Here is a 19,929-nt window from a genome sequence, read left to right on the forward strand (position 1 = left end):
CCACGGCTGCTCTAATAATAATAATAATAATAATAATAATAATGAACAATAATAATAATAATAAAATTTTTCGAAAATATTTAACAGTACTCAGACGTTTAAAAATGTCTCTTGTCTTACAATTTGAATTAATATTAAAAATCGGCTCAATTATATGTGGTTACGGAGGGTGCCAGAAAAATATACCACGGGTGCAGGGGTACAGGGCTGCTTTAGACTGTTAGTGTTGTTTATGTTATGTAATCTATTAGTTGGTCAGCGCCAAGTTAATGTATTTTCTGACCTTGGTCCACTATTAACTCATCTGTGGTTTGAACCTAATGAACTTGTCTGTATCCTTTATGCATGGAAATTCTGTGATAATGATATGTATGTGTCGCATAACAATGGAACCGTATCTGTGCAGCATTTATGGTAAATGGGAACGTTTAAATTGTTGAAAATATCTGGAAATTTGTTGGATAAGTTCTGTAAACACCATGTAAATTTCTGTTGGAATATTTTAGTGTCTGATAGATATCTTCATCCACATGTTGGATAAATTCGGTAGTATTCCAATGAATAGACAAAAATAGTTAGTGTCCTCTCATCTAAGTAAGTACATATTTAGAGTCCTTAAGCACAATAGATCATTGAATGTCACAGTGTGGGTGCCAGTTTTTGTGGTTCACCCCTTACATAAATACATACATACATATTTAAGAGTCCTTAATGAGAATATATTGGTTGCTCAGCTAGGCAGGAAATCCTGCACCTCTCATGGAACCGAAAGTCTGTTACTTTGTTCACAAGAGCTCATCACTGGATCCTGTTCAGAACCAGATGAAGCCAGTTTACACCTTCCTATTTTACTTTCATAAGATTCAGGTAGCCACCAGGTAACCTTTCTCTGGGGATAACACAGAGTGTTCTCCTGACAAACCTCATCCATCTAGCACTGAATTTAAGTTTACATGGAGTTGAACACCTCCACTCTCCAGTCCTTTTTCATTCCATTATGCTTAATTAAATGCATGGATACTTTCATCTTTGTTATCATTTCCAAACATTAGAAGTTGACACGTTTTTGATTGTGTCCTGCATTCTTGTGGCAAGGCATGAACATACATATAGTTATCTCAGAATTTGTTTTTGAATTAGCCTCCATATTAACATTGACTAGAGTTTCTTTCTTTCTTTCTTTCTTTTTTGTCACTGGTTATTTTTGTTTTGGCCATTAAATTAATATCATCAGCATAGACGAGAAGCTGATATAACCCATTCATTGTCAGGCCCACCTTATTTTCCTGGACTTCCCTAACTCTGCCTTAGAATGTGTTATTAGTACTTATTCTAAAGCAGACTTGAAACACATTGGCAATGAAGCATCTCTTGGCTAAAACAGGAATGGAAAATGCAACAGATAAGTTGTATTACCAACATGGATCTTATTATAATTTCTGTTTAATCAAATTTTGTTATGCCTCACAAGTTTCATGGTCTTGCTTGTTCACAAATTCTGCCTAAGTCCAAGGTCCTGTATAACATTTCCATATTCCGCATTGAGGGGGTGGGTTTCCCCATGCACTTAGACCGGTTAGTGGTCCATTGTGCATCCCCCTTTAATTTCTACTGTCTCCATACCCTACTGGTACTGGTGCGTACTTATTCTAAAAGTAATGTAAACTGTGTGCTCATGCATGCACACACATACACACACACACACACACGAGTCTTTAAAATTTTTGAGTATAGGTAAATTGGTTAATTCTTAACACTCCCATTTTTACCTGGAGCTCAGAGGTTAAAAACGAAATAAACACAGTTTATATTGTGAACAACCGCATTTTGGATATTTCAGGTCATTTAATATCTCAGGCCATAAACTAATATGCTGGGCATATAAATGCTCTCTCCATGATTTATTCCAGCCTTCTTACAGTGCATACACTCATCCACTTCACTCTTCACTCCCACACTACATGTTTCGGCACAAAGGTGCCATCTTCAGATGCTTTTTGATTTACGTTAAACTATTTCACTGCATGCCTTGCCGTCTTCATATTAAAATAACTAAAATATATGTTCATCATATATATTGATAAATGTTAAATATTAAAACTGTTCAGGGTTTTTTATCCCTACGTCGCATCTCAATACGCGAGTCACACCTATCCTCTTCTATCGGAGCACTTTTCCTACTTTCGTGTGTGTATCTGGAATGTAATTTTGTTATTCATTATTACCGCGTTCCGTATTTTATTTATTACTTGTGGTATTATAATTTTTAATACTCAATTGTGCTTTGTGTTGTGTCTTGCAAAATCCTGAACAGTTTTAATATTTTTAATATTTAATATTTATCAATATATATGATGAACATATATTTTAGTTATTTTAATATGAAGACGGCAAGGCATGCAGTGAAATAGTTTAACGTAAATCAAAAAGCACCTGAAGATGGCACCTTTGTGCCGAAACATGTAGTGCGGGAGTGAAGAGTGAAGTGGATGAGTGTATGCACTGTAAGATGGCTGGAATAAATCATGGACATAAATCAGTGCAACAGGATGCTAAAATATAACATTAAATGCTCTCTCTCTTAAATGTTAAAATTGCCACTGGATGTAGGTGTGAGGTGATTTTCAAGCTTATGCTGCTTTAACCCATGGAAGGATCCCACCGTATCCATTGGGCTTGGGGCTGAGTTGGCCCTAAAGTCAGTGTGAAGGTGCTGGTGAACAGTTAAATCGCAGCCCCTGCCAGGAATTGGAGCCCAGTTGTTAATCGTTTTTTTTATTATTATGTGTTTCTGTTTTCTTCATGTCTGTAAATGTCTTTCTGCCGTTTTACAGTGACAATAATGCTTTGTTAGGTAAGAATGAAGAACTTTATTGCCAGTTTGTTTTTTACCTAATTGATTAAGTTTTAAAGTATTGATATTGTAGCATGTAGGCCCATTGCTTGATAATGGTCATGATACAATGCCTGTTGCTGGGACAGCAGATTTTTAATAAACAGGGTTGTGCATCCTGTTGCTTGGTGACATGAACACATTCCATAGAAATGGTTGGCATTCAAAAATGAACGGTGTGTTGCCTATGTGGGTCATGCCAAAGGGGCAACCAATTCAGTTCTGTATTGGAGTCTGAAGGGCAGAGTCAGAGTGCTCTTTAAAGAAGATGCATGATGGGGCATGATCTGTTTTCTTTCACATATTCACTTCTTTTGGGGTTCCCAGCAGCAATGACTCAAATTCTCATAATATGAAATAAGTGAACTGTCAGTTGCCATTAATACATTCAGATCCATAGTAACAAAGTCTGAATATCACACATCTTTTTGTTGAAGGGTCTCACAGTGCAGTTTCTTTAGAGATCAGTATAAGCAGCATTTATAGAAACTTCATAAAAGTATAGGTATCCCATATTTACCTCCATAATTTATATAAATTTTTAGCCAAAATGTCATGTCTAAAAGTTGTGGTCCATAGAGTATAATTTTACATCTAGACTGCGGCTACTGCAGTTGAATGCAGTGTAGTAACATGTTATTTATATTCATACCTACAGAATTCACTATGTGATTCCTTGATAAACATGGAAATGAAAATACCCCCCCCCCAAATTGTCATATCTAAGAGTAGGCATAAATTATGCAAATAAGTACAATATTGCTGCAAAAATGGTGTGCCTGTGGGAATCATCTCATGAATTTCCAATGACAAATGTTGGCTATGCATAATGCTCTTGCATAACAAATTTTATGATATTTCATTCCACATCAGTTTTTACCCTGTAATTGCATTGTTTAGTGATACACGAGGTCTGTTCAGATGGAACATTTGTGAAATTCTTCTTTCTTAGTGATCTTATATTTTCTGATATCTCTGGCATATCTAGAAATGTGTTTCCATTTAGGATATTTTTGGCAGTTTGGGGTAAGAGAAGAATCAAAGCCAGGGTCTGCATGTATTGTCGGTATGAAACCAGAGAAATGTTGAGTTTCTTCAGGCACATGGTGAGGTATCTTTATTGTCACATGATGAATGAATTTTGTTGATACTCTCCACATTGAATGAAAACCATATCCTTGTGAAGAGGAGTAACTGGTTCTCCATTGTGGACAGGTGAAAGATGCATAATTTTTTTTGGAATTTTTGCCATCAAGAGAGTGAATCAGCTATTTTGTTGTAAAAGGTTAAGACACCATGGCCGCTGTATGCCAGAGGGTCAAAGTAAGCAAATTTTGAACTATGCCACTTACTTAAATTCTTCCTATAGGTTTAATATCCCAATACTAACGCCAGCCCCAAGCGGCCTCCGTAGTCTAGAGGTAACGTTCCCACCACATGACTCGTGGTATGCGGGTTCAAATACCCGGTGGAGGTCATCAAATTTTTAAGGGCGGAAAAATTCAGGGAACAAGTCCTCCGGGAGGGACTTTAAGCTGTGTGTCCCGTGTCGTAATTGTATGGCACGTAAAAGAACCTCATATCCCCAAAGGGGATCACTGAGCCATATTCCAGGACGTTCCCCGCCCAACAATAGTCTCTAAGGCCTCTGATAGATGGGGGAAGCATTATAGATACCGCTAAGCAAGTGGCCGAACTCTCTTGCTCGGCGGGACTGATGGTACGCACCATTTATCGGTAGGGTATAGAGACTGGTAGAACATCATAGAGGGAAGCACAATAGATCAAACTGGTCGCGGTGCATGGGGAAACCCACCCTCTCTAAATAACTAACGCCAGCCCCAAAAATGTTTAATCAGACCTTGTAATGAGTAGAAAGTCACTAGGTTGTTAACTTCAAATAACTTTCTGCAGCTTTATCAGTTATAAATCAAAATGCCTGATGTTTGTTATTTAATCTTTTCTTGCCTACAACAGATGTGTTTTATGCATATTGTTTTTCTTATGTTATTTAGAGAGGCCAAGGAAAAAACTGTTGACTCCTTAATATTGTCAGTAATTGTTTCTGGCAGTTTTGCAGGAGGTCCAACCTAAAAGCAAGAAAACCTTTAAATTTAATTAATTAGGCCCCATAACAATATAGGGCTTTTCTTTCACAAGATATTGCATAATGTTTGTCTTCTTAGGCTTAGACTTCTTATAATTATAGGAAAGGGTTCTGTAAGTCACTTCAGAGTTACCACAATTTAAGGACTTCAGATTATAATATAGAGAATGGTTATTGTGATATATTACACAGGGATGATTTTGTCGAACTAAGATATGGTCTAGGGCAGTGGGTTGGAAACATTGTGTGCTTGGTACCTGAAAGTTATATATCTGAAATTGGGGGGGGGGNAGGAATGCATCAATTAATTTTTTTTTATTCTCTTATTATAACCTGTAAATGAAAATGTTTAGTTTTATGTCTACCATATATCAGCTTATTCTGAATTGATTTAGAATAAAAATAAAATGCACAGTTAACAATTTGGGAGCATGTGATAGCATAGTTTGTTGAGGCACTATGCTACAAGCAGGAAGGTTACAGGTTGAAGTCCTGATGAGGTTGATTTTTTTTTTAATTCACCTAATCCTTCCAGCTGCACTATGGCCCTGGGGTTGACTCAGCCTCTAACAGAAATGAGTACCAGGAATCTGCCTGGGGGGTAAAGGGCAACCGGTGCATAAGGCTGACAACCTTGCCGCCATCTGTGAGCCAACTGTCTAAACAAAATGTGGGAGCCTCAACGTCTCACAAAACTCTGTGGGCCTTCACAGCCTGTTACTGGGATAGATGATACTGGGATAATTAACAATTCACAATGGGATTGCTGATCATGGCAAGCTGCCTTTGTATGACATTCTGAGAAGTCCTGATATAGGGAACCAAGTGGTCTGGGGGTAAAGAACTTAAAAGAGTGGCTTTTTCTATACATCCCTTCTTCCTCTTTCCTCTAACCAAGTCTAGACTTCAAGAATGTGGGGAATTCCTGGCCTTCAGTGTTTGTAAGAGCACTCTGTCATTCATCATCCTATTGTTGAGGTGGCAGAGGCTAGGAAGCTTGACTAAATGATAGCTAAAGGCATTATTTATGTAAAGTGTATTTTATAATGTGCTTAAACTCTAGGTCTGGAAATACGTTTTTATACATTCCTGCTGAGAAACAAATTGTAGTTATGAGGACAACTAATTTCAATATCTTTTTCTCCAAGTTAAGTTTCCTTGTGTGAAGGTGAGGATAATTTTAAACGTAGAAAGTTTATAAGAATTGACACTGTAGAAATCATGCGTTAAATAATGGTAAATTTTAAATGTAAGGGTACCAGTTGTATGTATATGAAATTCTATACCTGCTTCACTACATTCATTTCCTGTTTTGTAAAATTTTGGATATGTTTGGCATATTTTTTAAATATATTCATGAGGGTTGTTCTGTTTCTTCTATATATTCACAAAGTACAGACATTTTCAGGAAGTTCACATTGTGAGAATGTTGTAGTAATAGAGGCCCTGTGTTGTATCTTTGATGCTCTCAGACTAGTTGCTTTATGTGCCATTTATCCACTGCTTGTAATATAATAAGTCTGGGAGGGAGGACATACTATATACTACTGCATGGATGCTGCAGACTTTGCATTTATATTTCTGTATTTCTGTCAGTGCCTTTTATTACAAGATTAATTTGAAAGGAGCTTACTCCCTCATGATCTAATGAGATATCTACAGAAAATCATTTTTCATTGTTTTCCCTCATTCACTGCAGGTAGACATCATCATGCTGCATTCAAAAAGATTGGTATTTCCTCGTCACCTTTCCAACACATAATTCTGAATTTTTTCATCACCAATTGCTCATCCTGTAATATTTAACCTATGCATGCAACCTCATTAAATGAATCAAGATACAGTCATATTTTTGTGACATGTTGTAGTTTGTTGGGAACCCTGAATCAGGACTGTGTTAAATTTGAAATTTAATACAGTCTGTTCTTCTTCTTTCGTTGTGAGCCCTTAGCACTGGTTGTAGATATCCACCAGCTAAACCTTATCATGGAGATATTGGGCACCCCCCATGAGGAGTTTATGCAGAAAATTTCCAGCGAATCTGTAAGTAACATTTGTTCTGTTCATAATGATTGCTATGGCTACTCACTTTTCATAGTGCATGATACATTATGTTTCTCTCACTAATTTCCTCCTCCAGCGCTGGTGTCACTTTTATGCCTGATCTCTCTATTAGATTCCAGAGCAGAAAAGGTTTGTTGTGCATTTGGTTTTTCTATTGCAGTTTTGATTTTTTTTTCACTAAAAAGAAATCAAGAAACGATTAGAATGTTACTTCCAAGCACTGTGGAGGAGAGGAGACATGTTCTTGTCAAATATCAGGGAGTGCATCAAACTGTTTATGTTTAAATAATTTCAGTCACATTTGCATTTGTAAGATTCATAGGCTAGACTTTTGTCAGCTCTCTGGTACATGTTTTCTGTATATGTTTAAAGAATAAGGATGCGTGAGAGTGTCAAACAGCACCACATAACATGTTTTGGGGGCATGGAAAGTGCAGAAAAGGAATAAAAATAATGATTTTTGCTACATCTGAAAACAGTAACTATAGCCTAAAGAGGTCACTGTGAAAGAACTTTATCCACAAGGTGCAGTAAGTAATTCAGTATGGTAATGTTGCTTGTGAGTTTTTATTATTGGTAGAATTTAGTGATCAGTGCCTTTAAGAATGTTGAAATTAGAAATGTGTAGAACACACCAAATGTATATATGCTCAGACAAGAAATGCATACGCCACATTGTATGATTATATAAAGATACATATCATGGGAATAGCATAGCAGTATCCACACACTAACAACTCGTACATCATAGAAACTTGTCTTTGGGCTTCACAGCCAGGCTTACTACGTAGAAAGCTTCTGCAACAGAGACCTACAAACAACATACATGCCCAGTAGCACTATAAATTTTAAAATTTAGAGAAAAATGTTAAAGGATTTTAAAATTAGAACTAAAGATTTTATAGTGCTACTACAGGAAAATCAAAATTAACGTGTGTAAAATAATCTATAAACCACACAGATATCAATGAAGTAGATGTTGATAATAACAAGGAAAGGAACAATGTGTTTTTAAATGTTAAATTTTAAACTAAGTGCAGTGTAACAGCTCCGTGAGTGTATACACCTGATGATGGCCGTTTGAGGCCGAAACATGTAGTGTAAAGGAGAGCAAGATCAAGGACATACAATATATTGTTTGCACTTGGGATGGAGTTTATATCATTTATCGTGTAGAGTGCAACAGGATGCTTAAATATAATATTTTATGTTAGTATACAATATGCTGCATTGCACCAATAGGGATCCATATCGGTATTTCAATGACTATACGTATTTCTGTGTATAACTGCATGATGTTGGTCTTATATGACCGAAACATGTAGCAGCAATAAAGATTGAAATTAAAACTGAGTATATTTGTTGTGTTGACGGTAGACATAATTCCTATATATATATATATATATGTGTTTCCATGTTATTGAGTGGTGATGTCATATTGTTGCTGCCTAGTTTGCCAATACTTCAGAGATATTAGCAGTCTTGTTGCTGAGGATGAAGTGGTCATGGGGCAATAAAGAAATATATTATTATTCTGATTTGTTGTCCATTGTTCTTAATGTAATAACTGGGTTTTCTTGGCGTCACCTGGCCCTGAAGACATGGATGGGAAATTGGGGTAAAATGTTTCATATTAATGTTTTACATTTCCATTTAGATAATTACATAGTTATGAATAATTTAATGGAATAATCATGTTTGATAACATAACAAAGTGATGAAAGTGTTCTAGTCTCATTTTACACTTATTTTATGGCCACTGAGGACAACTTGTGACATGCTTCTCTCTCACACTGCAGCTTGCAGCCATTCAAAATCTGAAGTAAGTTTTTGAAAGGATAAGGAATAATACACCAGGCATACATGCTGCACTGTACTTATGAGTATCATTGTCTGCATACACTACTGTGAATCCAGTTATCTCGAAGTACAATCTGTTTCACTGTCAGCCCCCCCCCCCAGCTTTTAAGGGATATGTGTTATGTTTTGTAGTTGCTTAATACTTTAATCTTTATGTATAAGGGTGGTGCATGTTTTATCACTTCATTTTGGTTATCTTTGTTGTAATTTAGTTGTATCTGCTTTTACCGTTCTCACGGTCTTGTCGCTTGCAGATTTCTTATACTTTTTCTTCTACCCTGAAGATGGAGGCGATACGTTCCTCCGAAAAGTCGGTTAACACCACATATACACGGTGCCAAATCCCAGAAGACTGCTTTCTTCATTTGATTTATGTTTTTGGAATACTGTCATCTGATATATTGGTTTTCATGTCTGTTTTATAATTTAGAGGGACCCAATTTGATGCCAGCTTTCCTGTTCAAACAGGGAAAATAGTTGAATAGTATCTTATCATAGGCCATGTCCAAATCCTGAATTCATCATAATCAGTGTGCCATTCAGTACTGTATGTGTCATAAAATAATCCAGTAGCTTCTGATAAACACAGTGTTAAGTCTCAGTGCTTGTCTTAGCATTTGCTTTTTTCTTCAGATTGTGCTGTTGTTGGTCCCGTGTCACTATAACTTGGTATAACATCAAATCTTACATATCCTACTTCTATCAGTATTTTGTGGATCCTGGCCAAGGGATGGTTCCCCACCTTGTTGGTTGCCTGCATGGGAACTGACAACATCTTAACAGTACAGAACTGTTTCTGATAAAATATTTCACACACCTGTACCTTGTCTGATGGAAGTTTTAGAATACACTGACATTCTTAATTGTGTGTGTATTATAGCTAGTGATTTATGTAAATTCAGTGTAATTCATTGATCTGGTTAATCTATATCTTAACTGTTGATTATTTCTTCTTATAAATGGTTATAATGCACAGTCATTTCCCGATTTCATATGGGACGTATATCATACAATACTTTATATTGCTAAGTTCGTGTTGAGAATGTAATTCAAGGTATTTGAATATAAACCTGATCTTCCAAGTAATCCATCTGTCATTCATCTCTTTGTCTGTCACTGGAATGCCCTGAAAGGCAGATTTTCTTAGTTTTAGACAGCTAGAAATGTTAGTGATCTTAACAGTGATAATTACTTGCCTTGGTTTTCTGTCTTTCTTAGTTTTCTGATTTATTACTTAATGGTATGCAATTAGTGGATAAATATTAATCACTTAACACCTCTAATGGCAGTAGAATTGGCAGTATCAGATTCAGTGCTATTAATATATTGTTTCCTTTAATTCAAGAAATGTAAAGCTGAAGATTACTGTCTTCTTGGATGTGGCTGTACAGTCTTTTAGAAGTTTGCCATTGGTTTGTAGAAACATCCTGTCTCCATCTTCAGGATAGGAGCCTGAAGATTGAAGTACATTCCTCCAAAATGTAGGTAAACTTCAGCCAGACTACATAGCATCATATCCCAGAAGATATTAATCTTTATTGTCACTACCACAAGAATGACAAATCTCAAATTTAAAATTCCTTGATCTGTATTTTTTGTGCTCTAAGTCAGTCCCAACCCCTGTCCCTAGAGTTCTTTCCTTCAGAGCATGAAGCTTATTAGTGACACCTGACAAAGTTATTTAACGGTACTGACATACTGGCATAAATTGTTTTCTTTATAAATTTTGTTACATATCCAAAATATCAGTTTACAGCTTGTAGACATAGACCATAATGTAATTGGCCTGATTTTCAGATGTCAATTGTAATCAAAATCTGTCCACTGAAAATAAAACATATATAGGAATTACCTCCCCTTGGTGCATTCCTTTTATACAGTTTCTGTGGAAGGGACGTGTAATACATATTATCAATAGATGTAGTTGTTACAGGATATCCAGTGTAGTCACTGAAATGCATTTTAAAAATTATGTGCCACCTCCACAGTACAAGCCTGTCTTTGTGATGAACTTTACAGTGCCTCACATGGATGTGATTCAGTGGATGGGAATGACTGATCATAGAATAGTCTTACACGTTTTGGTGACTCATTCCATAACTATGTAGAGTGGGTGCTTCACCTTGTTTGTCAAACAGCCTACAGGCATATTTGTCTCTTTGCTGAGGAAGCCTGATCAGAAAGCTGTATATCACATTGTATATGTTGTGCCAAAGAGGGAAATGTTTGAGTGTCTACCTTTCCAGCACTTACAAGAAGTGGAGCTACCCACTTTCAGGTGGACAAAATTCTTACAAACACACCATGAAATGGAGTGTGTCACTGCTGCATCCCGTAATAGTTCATCACAGAAACTAACTCAAAACATGTGAGGTCAGCATATTCACTGATGTCATTGTGGCTTATTGTGCTCCTTAACATGATGTTTTGCCCAGACATTGATCACCTAACCCGCATCCTAGTGCTCTGTGGTACTCCTGCAAAGGAAACAGTTGCCAAAATAACGAGTGAAGAGGTAATGGCTTTGTATTTTGTATGAACCAAAGGGTCTCAAATCAAATAGGTTGAGTCAGGAAACTAAAATAACGTCTTTCATTTTCTTATCTGCAGCTTCATATTTTTTACACAAATATGAACCTCATTTGTGTCCAGTAGCTGTTATTTCTACAAAAAGTTAGAAGTAACAGATTTAAGAAGTTACCAAGTCTTCCCATCTTGGAATTTTTGTTTATGCATATCCTGAACAGACTCAGGATCAAAATGTTTTACAGATCCAGTTATTGAAGATCCATGTATATCAGAACCTCAAAACTTACATCCATGTATGTCATTTAGAATACTGTGACAAAAACATATTTGCTTGGTAATGATCCTGTAGTATTATTATTGTTTATTCTGGCAGCCTTTCATTTCACTGCTCAGTGTAAAATTATTTCGCTTTGACCACTGAATATAAATATGACTTGTATATTTTACATTTCACAGAAAAATTTGAGATCTGTTGGTCAGTGTACATTTAAAGTAATTGGCTTGGAATTTTAATTTACCTTTAACATTAACTGAACATACACATTAACTTTTATTTTAAGGCATGTAATATTGGTAGTCAATATAAAGCACACAAGTGTTAATAGAAAGATTGTAAAAATTTAATTTAGAACAAATCTATCAAAATAAATATGTAAATAAAAAGTAATAAATGAAATACAGGGTGTTCAATCATCGAGGAAACCTGGCAGCAGCATGGGTTGGATACATGATTTCTCACAGATTGCTGCTGTAACTGCCGATGGCAGAATGAGTCATTAGTGCTGATAAACGCATGCACTCTTGTTAGCATAGAGCGGATGGAACGTTTCTCCTCAACTATTGTGCCCTTCCCCGCTAGTGAGAGTGCAGTCATGTCACCGATTCCCTCACATCAGTTTCTGTACATGCACACTTTTATACAAATACTGTAAAAAGATAACACCAACTTATTGTGCTTTATAACAGGTGCTGAAAGTGACACCCTTCTGCTTGAAGACATGCCTCGCATCGCATGAATAAATTATGCAACACTTTCTGAAGTTGGTCCATGGTAATTTAACTAATTACGCATGTTATTTCATTCTGCAGAGCTTCAGTGGTGCAAGGATTATTCTTATAGACTTCTCTTTAGGTTTCCCCAAGATAAGAATCGCAAAAACTGAGATCTGGGGATCTGGGAGGCCATAGTCCCCTGCTAATTATTGTCTTCAAACACTTCCCATATTGCGTCCATGGTTACATTAGCCGTATGTGCTGTAGTGTTGTCTTTCTGAAAATATCCGCATTGTCTTTCTTCAGCAGTCAGCTGATTGAAGAATAGATTCAGTATATCATTAATGTAGTGGTCAGAGTTCACGGTTTCGTGGAAAAATAAAGGGCCAGTGAGTTACCGCAGACTTACAACATGCCACACGCCCACCTTTCCACTATGTAATGGCATTTGTTGTATAGTGTATTTTCATCCCTCCATATTCTTACATTTTGTTCATTAACATGACCACTAACGTGAAACCATGCTTCATCGGTCATGAACAGTAGCTGTGGATCCACAGTTCCATCGTGCACATTCTGCAGCAGCCAATTGCAAAATCGAATTCTTGCTGCATAATCTGGTTGTTTCAGCTCATGCACAACTGTTATTGTATAGGGGCAAAATTTGTTGAATTTTGTGGCTGTGAAAGCAAATCATAGCGAAACTCCTGTTTCCTGTGCTAAGCATCTTAATGATTTTCAAGGACTGATCTGTAGCCGTGCCTCAGTATCCAGAACCTTTTCTCTAGTCAGCACAGTCCTCTTTGATTGCTTCTTTATGTCACACACTGAGCCTGTTGCCTGCCACTTTTTCTCAAACTTGGATACACACGACTTTGTGGGAACTGGTGAGTCAGGATATATACAGCAAAACTTGTGGAAACATTTTCTGTAAGTTTTTTTTCCTTGCAAAAGTTTTGAAGTAAACAGGCTGTTCAGTAGTGAACTTCATTTTAGTATAAATGTCGACCACCTATCGACACCTCTAACACAGACTGACTATTAATGCAGTGACAAGATCTGACCAACTGACGGCACACATTTATCAGCGAAATTTACTCATTTTGCTATCGGCAGTTACAGCAGCAATTTGTGAGAAACGTGCCTGCTCCACGGTGTTGCCAGGTTTCCTCGAACATTGAACGCATTGTATATGCCTTATATTTATTTGTGGGGTGGGGGCTGTTTCAGCAGGTAGTGAGGCTCTTACTCCAAGTAGCCCTTTCAGACACTAAACATAGGGGACTTTCATTTAGCCATGGTAATGGAGGTGATAGTTAGTTAGTTAGTTAGTTAGTTAGTTATTGGAGAGGGTGGGTTTCCCCATGCACTGAGACCTGTATCGGTCCATTGTGCTTCCCTCTGTGATTTCTACCAGTCTCTATATCCTACTGGTACTGGTGCTTACCATCGGTCCCGCCCAGCCAGCGAGACCGGCTCTACTAGCTGAGAGGTATCTATAATGCTTCCCCCATCTACCAGAGGTATTAGAGACTGCTGTTGGGCGGGAAACGTCCGTTAATTTGGCTCAGTGACCTTTGGAGATATAAGGTTCTTTTATGTGCCGTAAAGCTACGACACGGGACCCACGGCTTAAAGTCCCTCCCGGAGGACTTGTTCTCTGAATTTTTCCGCCCTTAAAAATTTGATGACCTCCGCCGGGTATTTGAACCTGCGTACTACGAGTAATGAGGTGGGAACATTACCTCTAGACTACGGAGGCCGCTAATTGAGGTGATAAGTAATACATATAGTTAAAAACAACATGAGAATACTCACTGTCTGTGCTGCATTAAACCATGAAAATCACCTAATTGTTGCTTATTGATCATGCTGCTTTACATTAAACAGAGAGGCAAAATATTTCCAATAGAAGAAGGCAGTTCGGAAAGCACTGAAACAATGACACAGAAAGTTGCAACAGGGTGAGAAGATACTCAGTCTACTGCAAATGAGTGTGAAGCATTACTGATACATGTTACTGAAGCAGATGGTTTTTAGCAGGCAGCATTTAGGTCAGTAAGTTATAATTAGTAGCTAGGAGGTATTGAAAGTCCTGTAGTTAATCTACAGAGCAGATAATCTAGTCTGCTATACACAGTTGTATGGGTCAGGGGATTATTTAATTCCTGTTGCTTCATAATACCCAGGTACTTACAGATGTGGAGGTCTTTGTGTAGGTAATGTTTAGTGCCTGTTTCAGCCACAAGAATGCACACAAATTAACGAAGTTTAAGATATCCAAATATTATGGAATTAATTATTTTTCAAGAAATAATCACTTCCTCATAATTCACTCATTCTTTCTGAAAGGGTAGACAGTAGTAATTTTTTCCAGCTTAAGAAGCAAATATAGATGTTTACATAAATCAGAAAATATGGTTCAAGTTACATTAATGTAGTTCAAACAAGTATAAACATTAACTGAAATAAGATATGACAGGGAGATGGAAATTTTCACTCATATCACAAAGATGAACACATGGAAGGGATTGCTGATAATTTATACCATAAATATGTCGTTAGATGCATTTTCAAATAATTCCATTTTATTAAAAAGTAAACAGCACATGTAAAGTTATAAATGGAAAATATGTTGTATGTGTTAAATTTTAAGAATATGATTAATTCTTTTCTTGGATTGTCATAGGCTCGAAACTATATCCAGTCTTTGCCCCCACTTAAAAAGAAGGACTTCAGGGATGTTTTCAAGGGAGCTAACCCACTTGGTAAGTGTGAAATGCATCAAGACATCCCTTTAGATGTAAGAAATGTGTAGTGATTGACTTCTTCAATTATCCTCTTAGCATCATAAGGGAATCAATTGAAATAAGAAAATACTGCCATAACTGTAACTGGAAATACAGATACAGATTGAGTACAGCCAGGCTTCATTTCTTCCTCTCCAAACCCACTACTGAGCCACTTCATCCAGTCACCACTAAACTTTAGAGACTGGACTCTATCTCCACCCTCAGGTAAAACCTTCCTCAGTTGGGCTGAGTAAATAAAACCAGGCAGATGGATAGTGTCCAAAAAGTCATTCATTCTATAAATATACCATCGTCACAAAATTTTAGATCTGAATTGCTGAACTCACTTTCCCATCCATGTTTAAGGAAGAGGGGGGAGTAGTAGGAAAAAGTTTTCCATCACATCATGTCCTAAACACAGGGCTATTGGAATATTTGTCTTCACCTTTGCTTAGGACCACCTTGTTGCCAAAACATTTTTCATGGTGTCTTTTCACTAGCCATGTGATTGCTTCATACTGGTTAGCTTCCTGTTCCTCTTTTCATCCAATCATAGCTTCACCTCAGACACACTGCCTAATACAATATGTTTGTAAGAGCTGCCAACCCCCCCCCCCNCCTGAAGGTGGTAGCTGTGTGGCTTTCCAAAGCTATACATTAATATTTAGTTATTTACGTGTACAAATGTGTTGGGTGCAGGTGTGCGTTTCTTAATCATTTCATGGCTAACTTGCCCATCCCACCCCACCCCCCCTTAAGTTCTCAAAGTGATAAACTGTATTTTAGGCTCAAACTTTTTTGTATTCATGTAGTGTCATGTGATTTTATGGTGCATTTGCATGTCACTCATTTACTATTTCATTTTGGCTTTAAAATACATTGGTAGAAAGGTAGAGGTAAAGTTGTCCAAGTGCTTAATTAATTAAGCACCATGCCGTGAAGATGTATTGGGTAGTGGAGATATAGGTCCACCATTATTGACCTTGGCACTAGATGGAGGTGAGTGGTTCACATCATGCCCTAACCATTTTATTTCCAAGGAAAGAGCCCCTGGTAAGCATGGAGTATGAGTCTATGTATCAAGTCCATCAATAATGCAACAACTATTAAAATATTCACCATTTAACACTCAACATGTTTTGGCATTTCATTGTTGCATTATTGATGGACTGTGGATACATAGATGTTTAATTAAATACGTGCAGTGGGATGCTGAAATACAGAATTGCGTAGGAGGCTGGATGGGCATCAGAGCTCATCTGGACACTGCTCCTGCCAAGGGAACCCCCACTGTCCAGCCTGTAGCCCATGGCTATACTGACTGAGCTATCCCAGTTCTTTTAAGTGTCGTGGTAGCCTCCATTTTGGACCTTATATTTATTGTGTGATGATGTCAGCTCATTTTCACAATGTATTGCCTGACCCGTATTTATATTTCTCCGGGAGACAGTAGCTTTTACTGCTGCATATAGAGGAAATTAGTGTTCAGATAATCAGGTTATGCCTTTGAAAGTGACTCCTCAGTGTGGGAGTTACACAGCATGTACAGAAGCAAGCAGTAGCATTGCCCTCATTATGAGATGATGCTCAACAGTTTGAACTGAATTAAACTAAATGACACACACACACACACAGGAGAGACACTTTGAATTCACTTGAAACATTAAGAACATGTGATTAAGTAATGCCTTGAAATGTGCCTCTGTTTTTGATGATACAGCAATTGACCTTCTGGAGAAAATGCTGGAGCTTGATGCAGACAAACGCATAACTGCAGAAGATGCTCTTGCACACCAGTACCTGGCACAGTATGCTGATCCCTCAGACGAACCTGTATCTGCACCATATGACCAGAGCTTCGAAGACATGGATTTGCCAGTAGAAAAATGGAAAGGTTAGTTTTTTAATATCATTTTAACCCTCTAGACTTAGGACATTCATGGAATGAAGGCAAAATTGAAAGAAGCATACATTGCATTTATTTCTTCATAGATGCCAGTACTCATCTGAAAAGCCAATATGCTGAAGGAAAGCATTCTCTTCATCCTACCTAGCAGTATGGACTTCACCTCAGAGCATATTGCATCTTACTCTTGACTATCATTGTCACAGTCATTGCTGCATTATATATGGGCATGGAAAGGTGTCTTGTACAGTTCTGTGCTTGTTTCCTAATTAAATGAATGTATAAAACGTACTAATATTTAACACATCGTATGTGTAGCACAGTGATTCTTTCCATCATCATCTTTCCCAATTTTCTGTTAGAGGTGTTACAAAATAGTCTTTCTGTAATTTTGGAGATCCTCTTAAATGTTTTCACAGTCTGGATTGATTATCTGTCATTTCATGAGGAATCCTATCAGAACATTTTTTTTTCGGTGTCTCCTTTCAGATGGGGGCATGCAGTAGCGTAGTGGTTAAGGCATTATGCTACAAGTTGGAAGGTCGCGTGTTCAAATACCAAGGAGGTCATTGGATTTTTTTCAGTTGACCTAATCCTTCCGGCCGCACTGTGGCCCTGGGGTTCACTCAGCCTCTAATGAGTACCAAGAATTAAATAAAGAATTTTCCTGGGGAGTAAAGCGCAGCCGGCGCGTAAGGCTGACAACCTTACTGCCATCTTTGGGCCGATTGTCTAGATAATGTGGGACCCTTAACGTCTCACAGCCCTATGGGCCTTCATGGCCTGTTACAGGGATAGCTTTACTTACTTTACTTTACTCCTTTCAGATGTCATGCAATTTTTTTGTATGATTCATAGGGTGAACTTACTGTCTCTCCCAAGAGATATATTTCAGTCTTCTCACATCAGTCCTTAGGGTCCATGCTTCATTGCCATATGGTAATGGTTATCTAACAAGTGTTTTGTAAATTCAGATTCTTGTGTGTCTCAAAGCTGATAATGGTTTGTTGATTTATGACACCTAGGATTTTGACACCGCTGTTCTTGCATTCAGATCTGCTTTTTCTTCATAAGCCAAATTATATCATAAATCGTTAACCTTCGTGGGCCATACATTGCTTTGTTCCAACAGCATATATGCATATCATAACAGTAAAATGTTGCTGTATTTCAAGCTAGCTTATAGTGCCTCCAGCACTGAAATTCTTTCCAGTTTACTGTTAACTATTCTGTTGCATTTTTTCGCCTATTTGATGGAACTCTAAAACATGTAACTATAATATCTGCATTGTTTTAATCTTCCTTTGGTAGCAAAATAGACCATCAAAAGTTCCATCTGACTTTGGTTCAAAATATGTGTAACTAAATTGAGAATCTGTTGGAACTGAGTGCAACAGAGCTTCATCCTCAGTCCACCCCCATAGTATGAAATGTAACACAGTGCTCCTAGGCCAGCTGCAAGATTGTACCGGCAGTGTCTTATGCACTTAGTAAATAAGAAACAAGACACTACCAAATTTATGTCCCCAGAAGTGCAGAACTGGCTTATGTATGCATCTCTATTTAAGTGTTCCGCAACCTTTTTCTACTCGCGGCACACCATGGAGTATTTCAGAAGCCACAGTGCCAAATTTTTTTTTCTTCTTCAGTACTGATAACATTAAACTGAATGAGTTGATATAATGGTATCACTCTTGACTCATACTAGGATTTGTGATTTGAATCATGGCTGGGACATAGGCCATCCTGACTGAGTTCTTTTTTTATTTTCTTCAGTTTCACCAGTAAAATCCTCTGATTATACCTCGATTAGGCCGTGACGACTTCCTTCCAAATCCTTTTGAAACTGTCATTCATCTAGCCATCCATTTGATATTATACAGTGTAGCTTCTGAAAGCATCATTAACTAATCCACAAATATATGAATAAGATACCGTAACTAATTAAAATGTATGTATTTATCAGCAGGGATTATTGCTTCTATTGTGAACTGACTATTGTAGGTCATGTATGCTTTGCCATAAATGTCCGATCATTCACAAAGAGAATTAGAATTGACATTTCTGCTCCATAGTAGACACTTCCATTTTTGTCCACAGTTGTGTATAATGTGAACGTATACTGTAAGCGCAGTCAGGTGATACTGAAGGACACAGTTGTGTATAATGTGAACGTATACTGTAAGCGCAGTCAGGTGATACTGAAGGCCACAGTTGTGACCCTGATTAGCTTGCATTAAGTTATTATGTGTTTTTTATTTCACAGTAACATCACATGAAATGACTCTGCCATGGATTGTGGTTGGAAATGTATTTAATAGACACTACTGAGTCTTTGTTACAAATAATTGCAGTTGGCCATTTGACTTCTCTTGTTACCTCTTCTTCGCTGTTGTCATCTTTTCCCTCGTCCCTGTCATCCTCGACATGTTTTCTCGGCACTGTCATTGCAGGCTGACTGACTGGGTCTAGCCTGCTTTCTACACACCCCTTCCTATACCGTCACTAGGGTCTCAGATGATGCTTTCAGTAGTTTCCAGTAGTTGCCCAGTAATGGCATCCTGCAATATTTCTGCTGTCCCAACCTTCCAAAACTTAGGATTTTGGTACCCTGTTACATTGCTGCCTCATTTAAAGCTGGTGTCCACACGCATCCTCGTAAGATGCTAGTCTGTAGGTGTACTACTGTCATCATTGTGTTAAGGGGAGGCTTCTGTTGCATCTGTGGCCACCCTTCTGAATGGTGCCCTGGTGAGTAGCTGCAACCTGCTGGCGCCTCCTTTCA

The 19,929-nt window shown here is 37.6% G+C and overlaps 1 protein-coding gene across 2 annotated transcripts in view; it reads left to right on the plus strand.

Moving 5' to 3' along the window:
* LOC111868512 (mitogen-activated protein kinase p38b) overlaps positions 1-19,929 on the plus strand; it is a 45,684-nt gene that overhangs the window by 16,919 nt on the left and 8,836 nt on the right. Inside the window, exons 7-9 of one of the 2 annotated variants that reach the window (XM_023859204.2) lie at positions 6,964-7,043; positions 15,136-15,214; positions 16,959-17,132. In XM_023859204.2, coding sequence (XP_023714972.1) covers positions 6,964-7,043; positions 15,136-15,214; positions 16,959-17,132 — 333 coding nt within the window. Of the gene's footprint in view, positions 1-6,963; positions 7,044-11,359; positions 11,440-15,135; positions 15,215-16,958; positions 17,133-19,929 lie in introns of both variants that reach the window. The other variant, XM_023859205.2, reaches the window with a different exon arrangement.

Source organism: Cryptotermes secundus, unplaced genomic scaffold (genome assembly GCF_002891405.2).
Source record: "Cryptotermes secundus unplaced genomic scaffold, Csec_1.0 scaffold206, whole genome shotgun sequence".
Lineage (NCBI taxonomy): Eukaryota > Metazoa > Arthropoda > Insecta > Blattodea > Kalotermitidae > Cryptotermes > Cryptotermes secundus.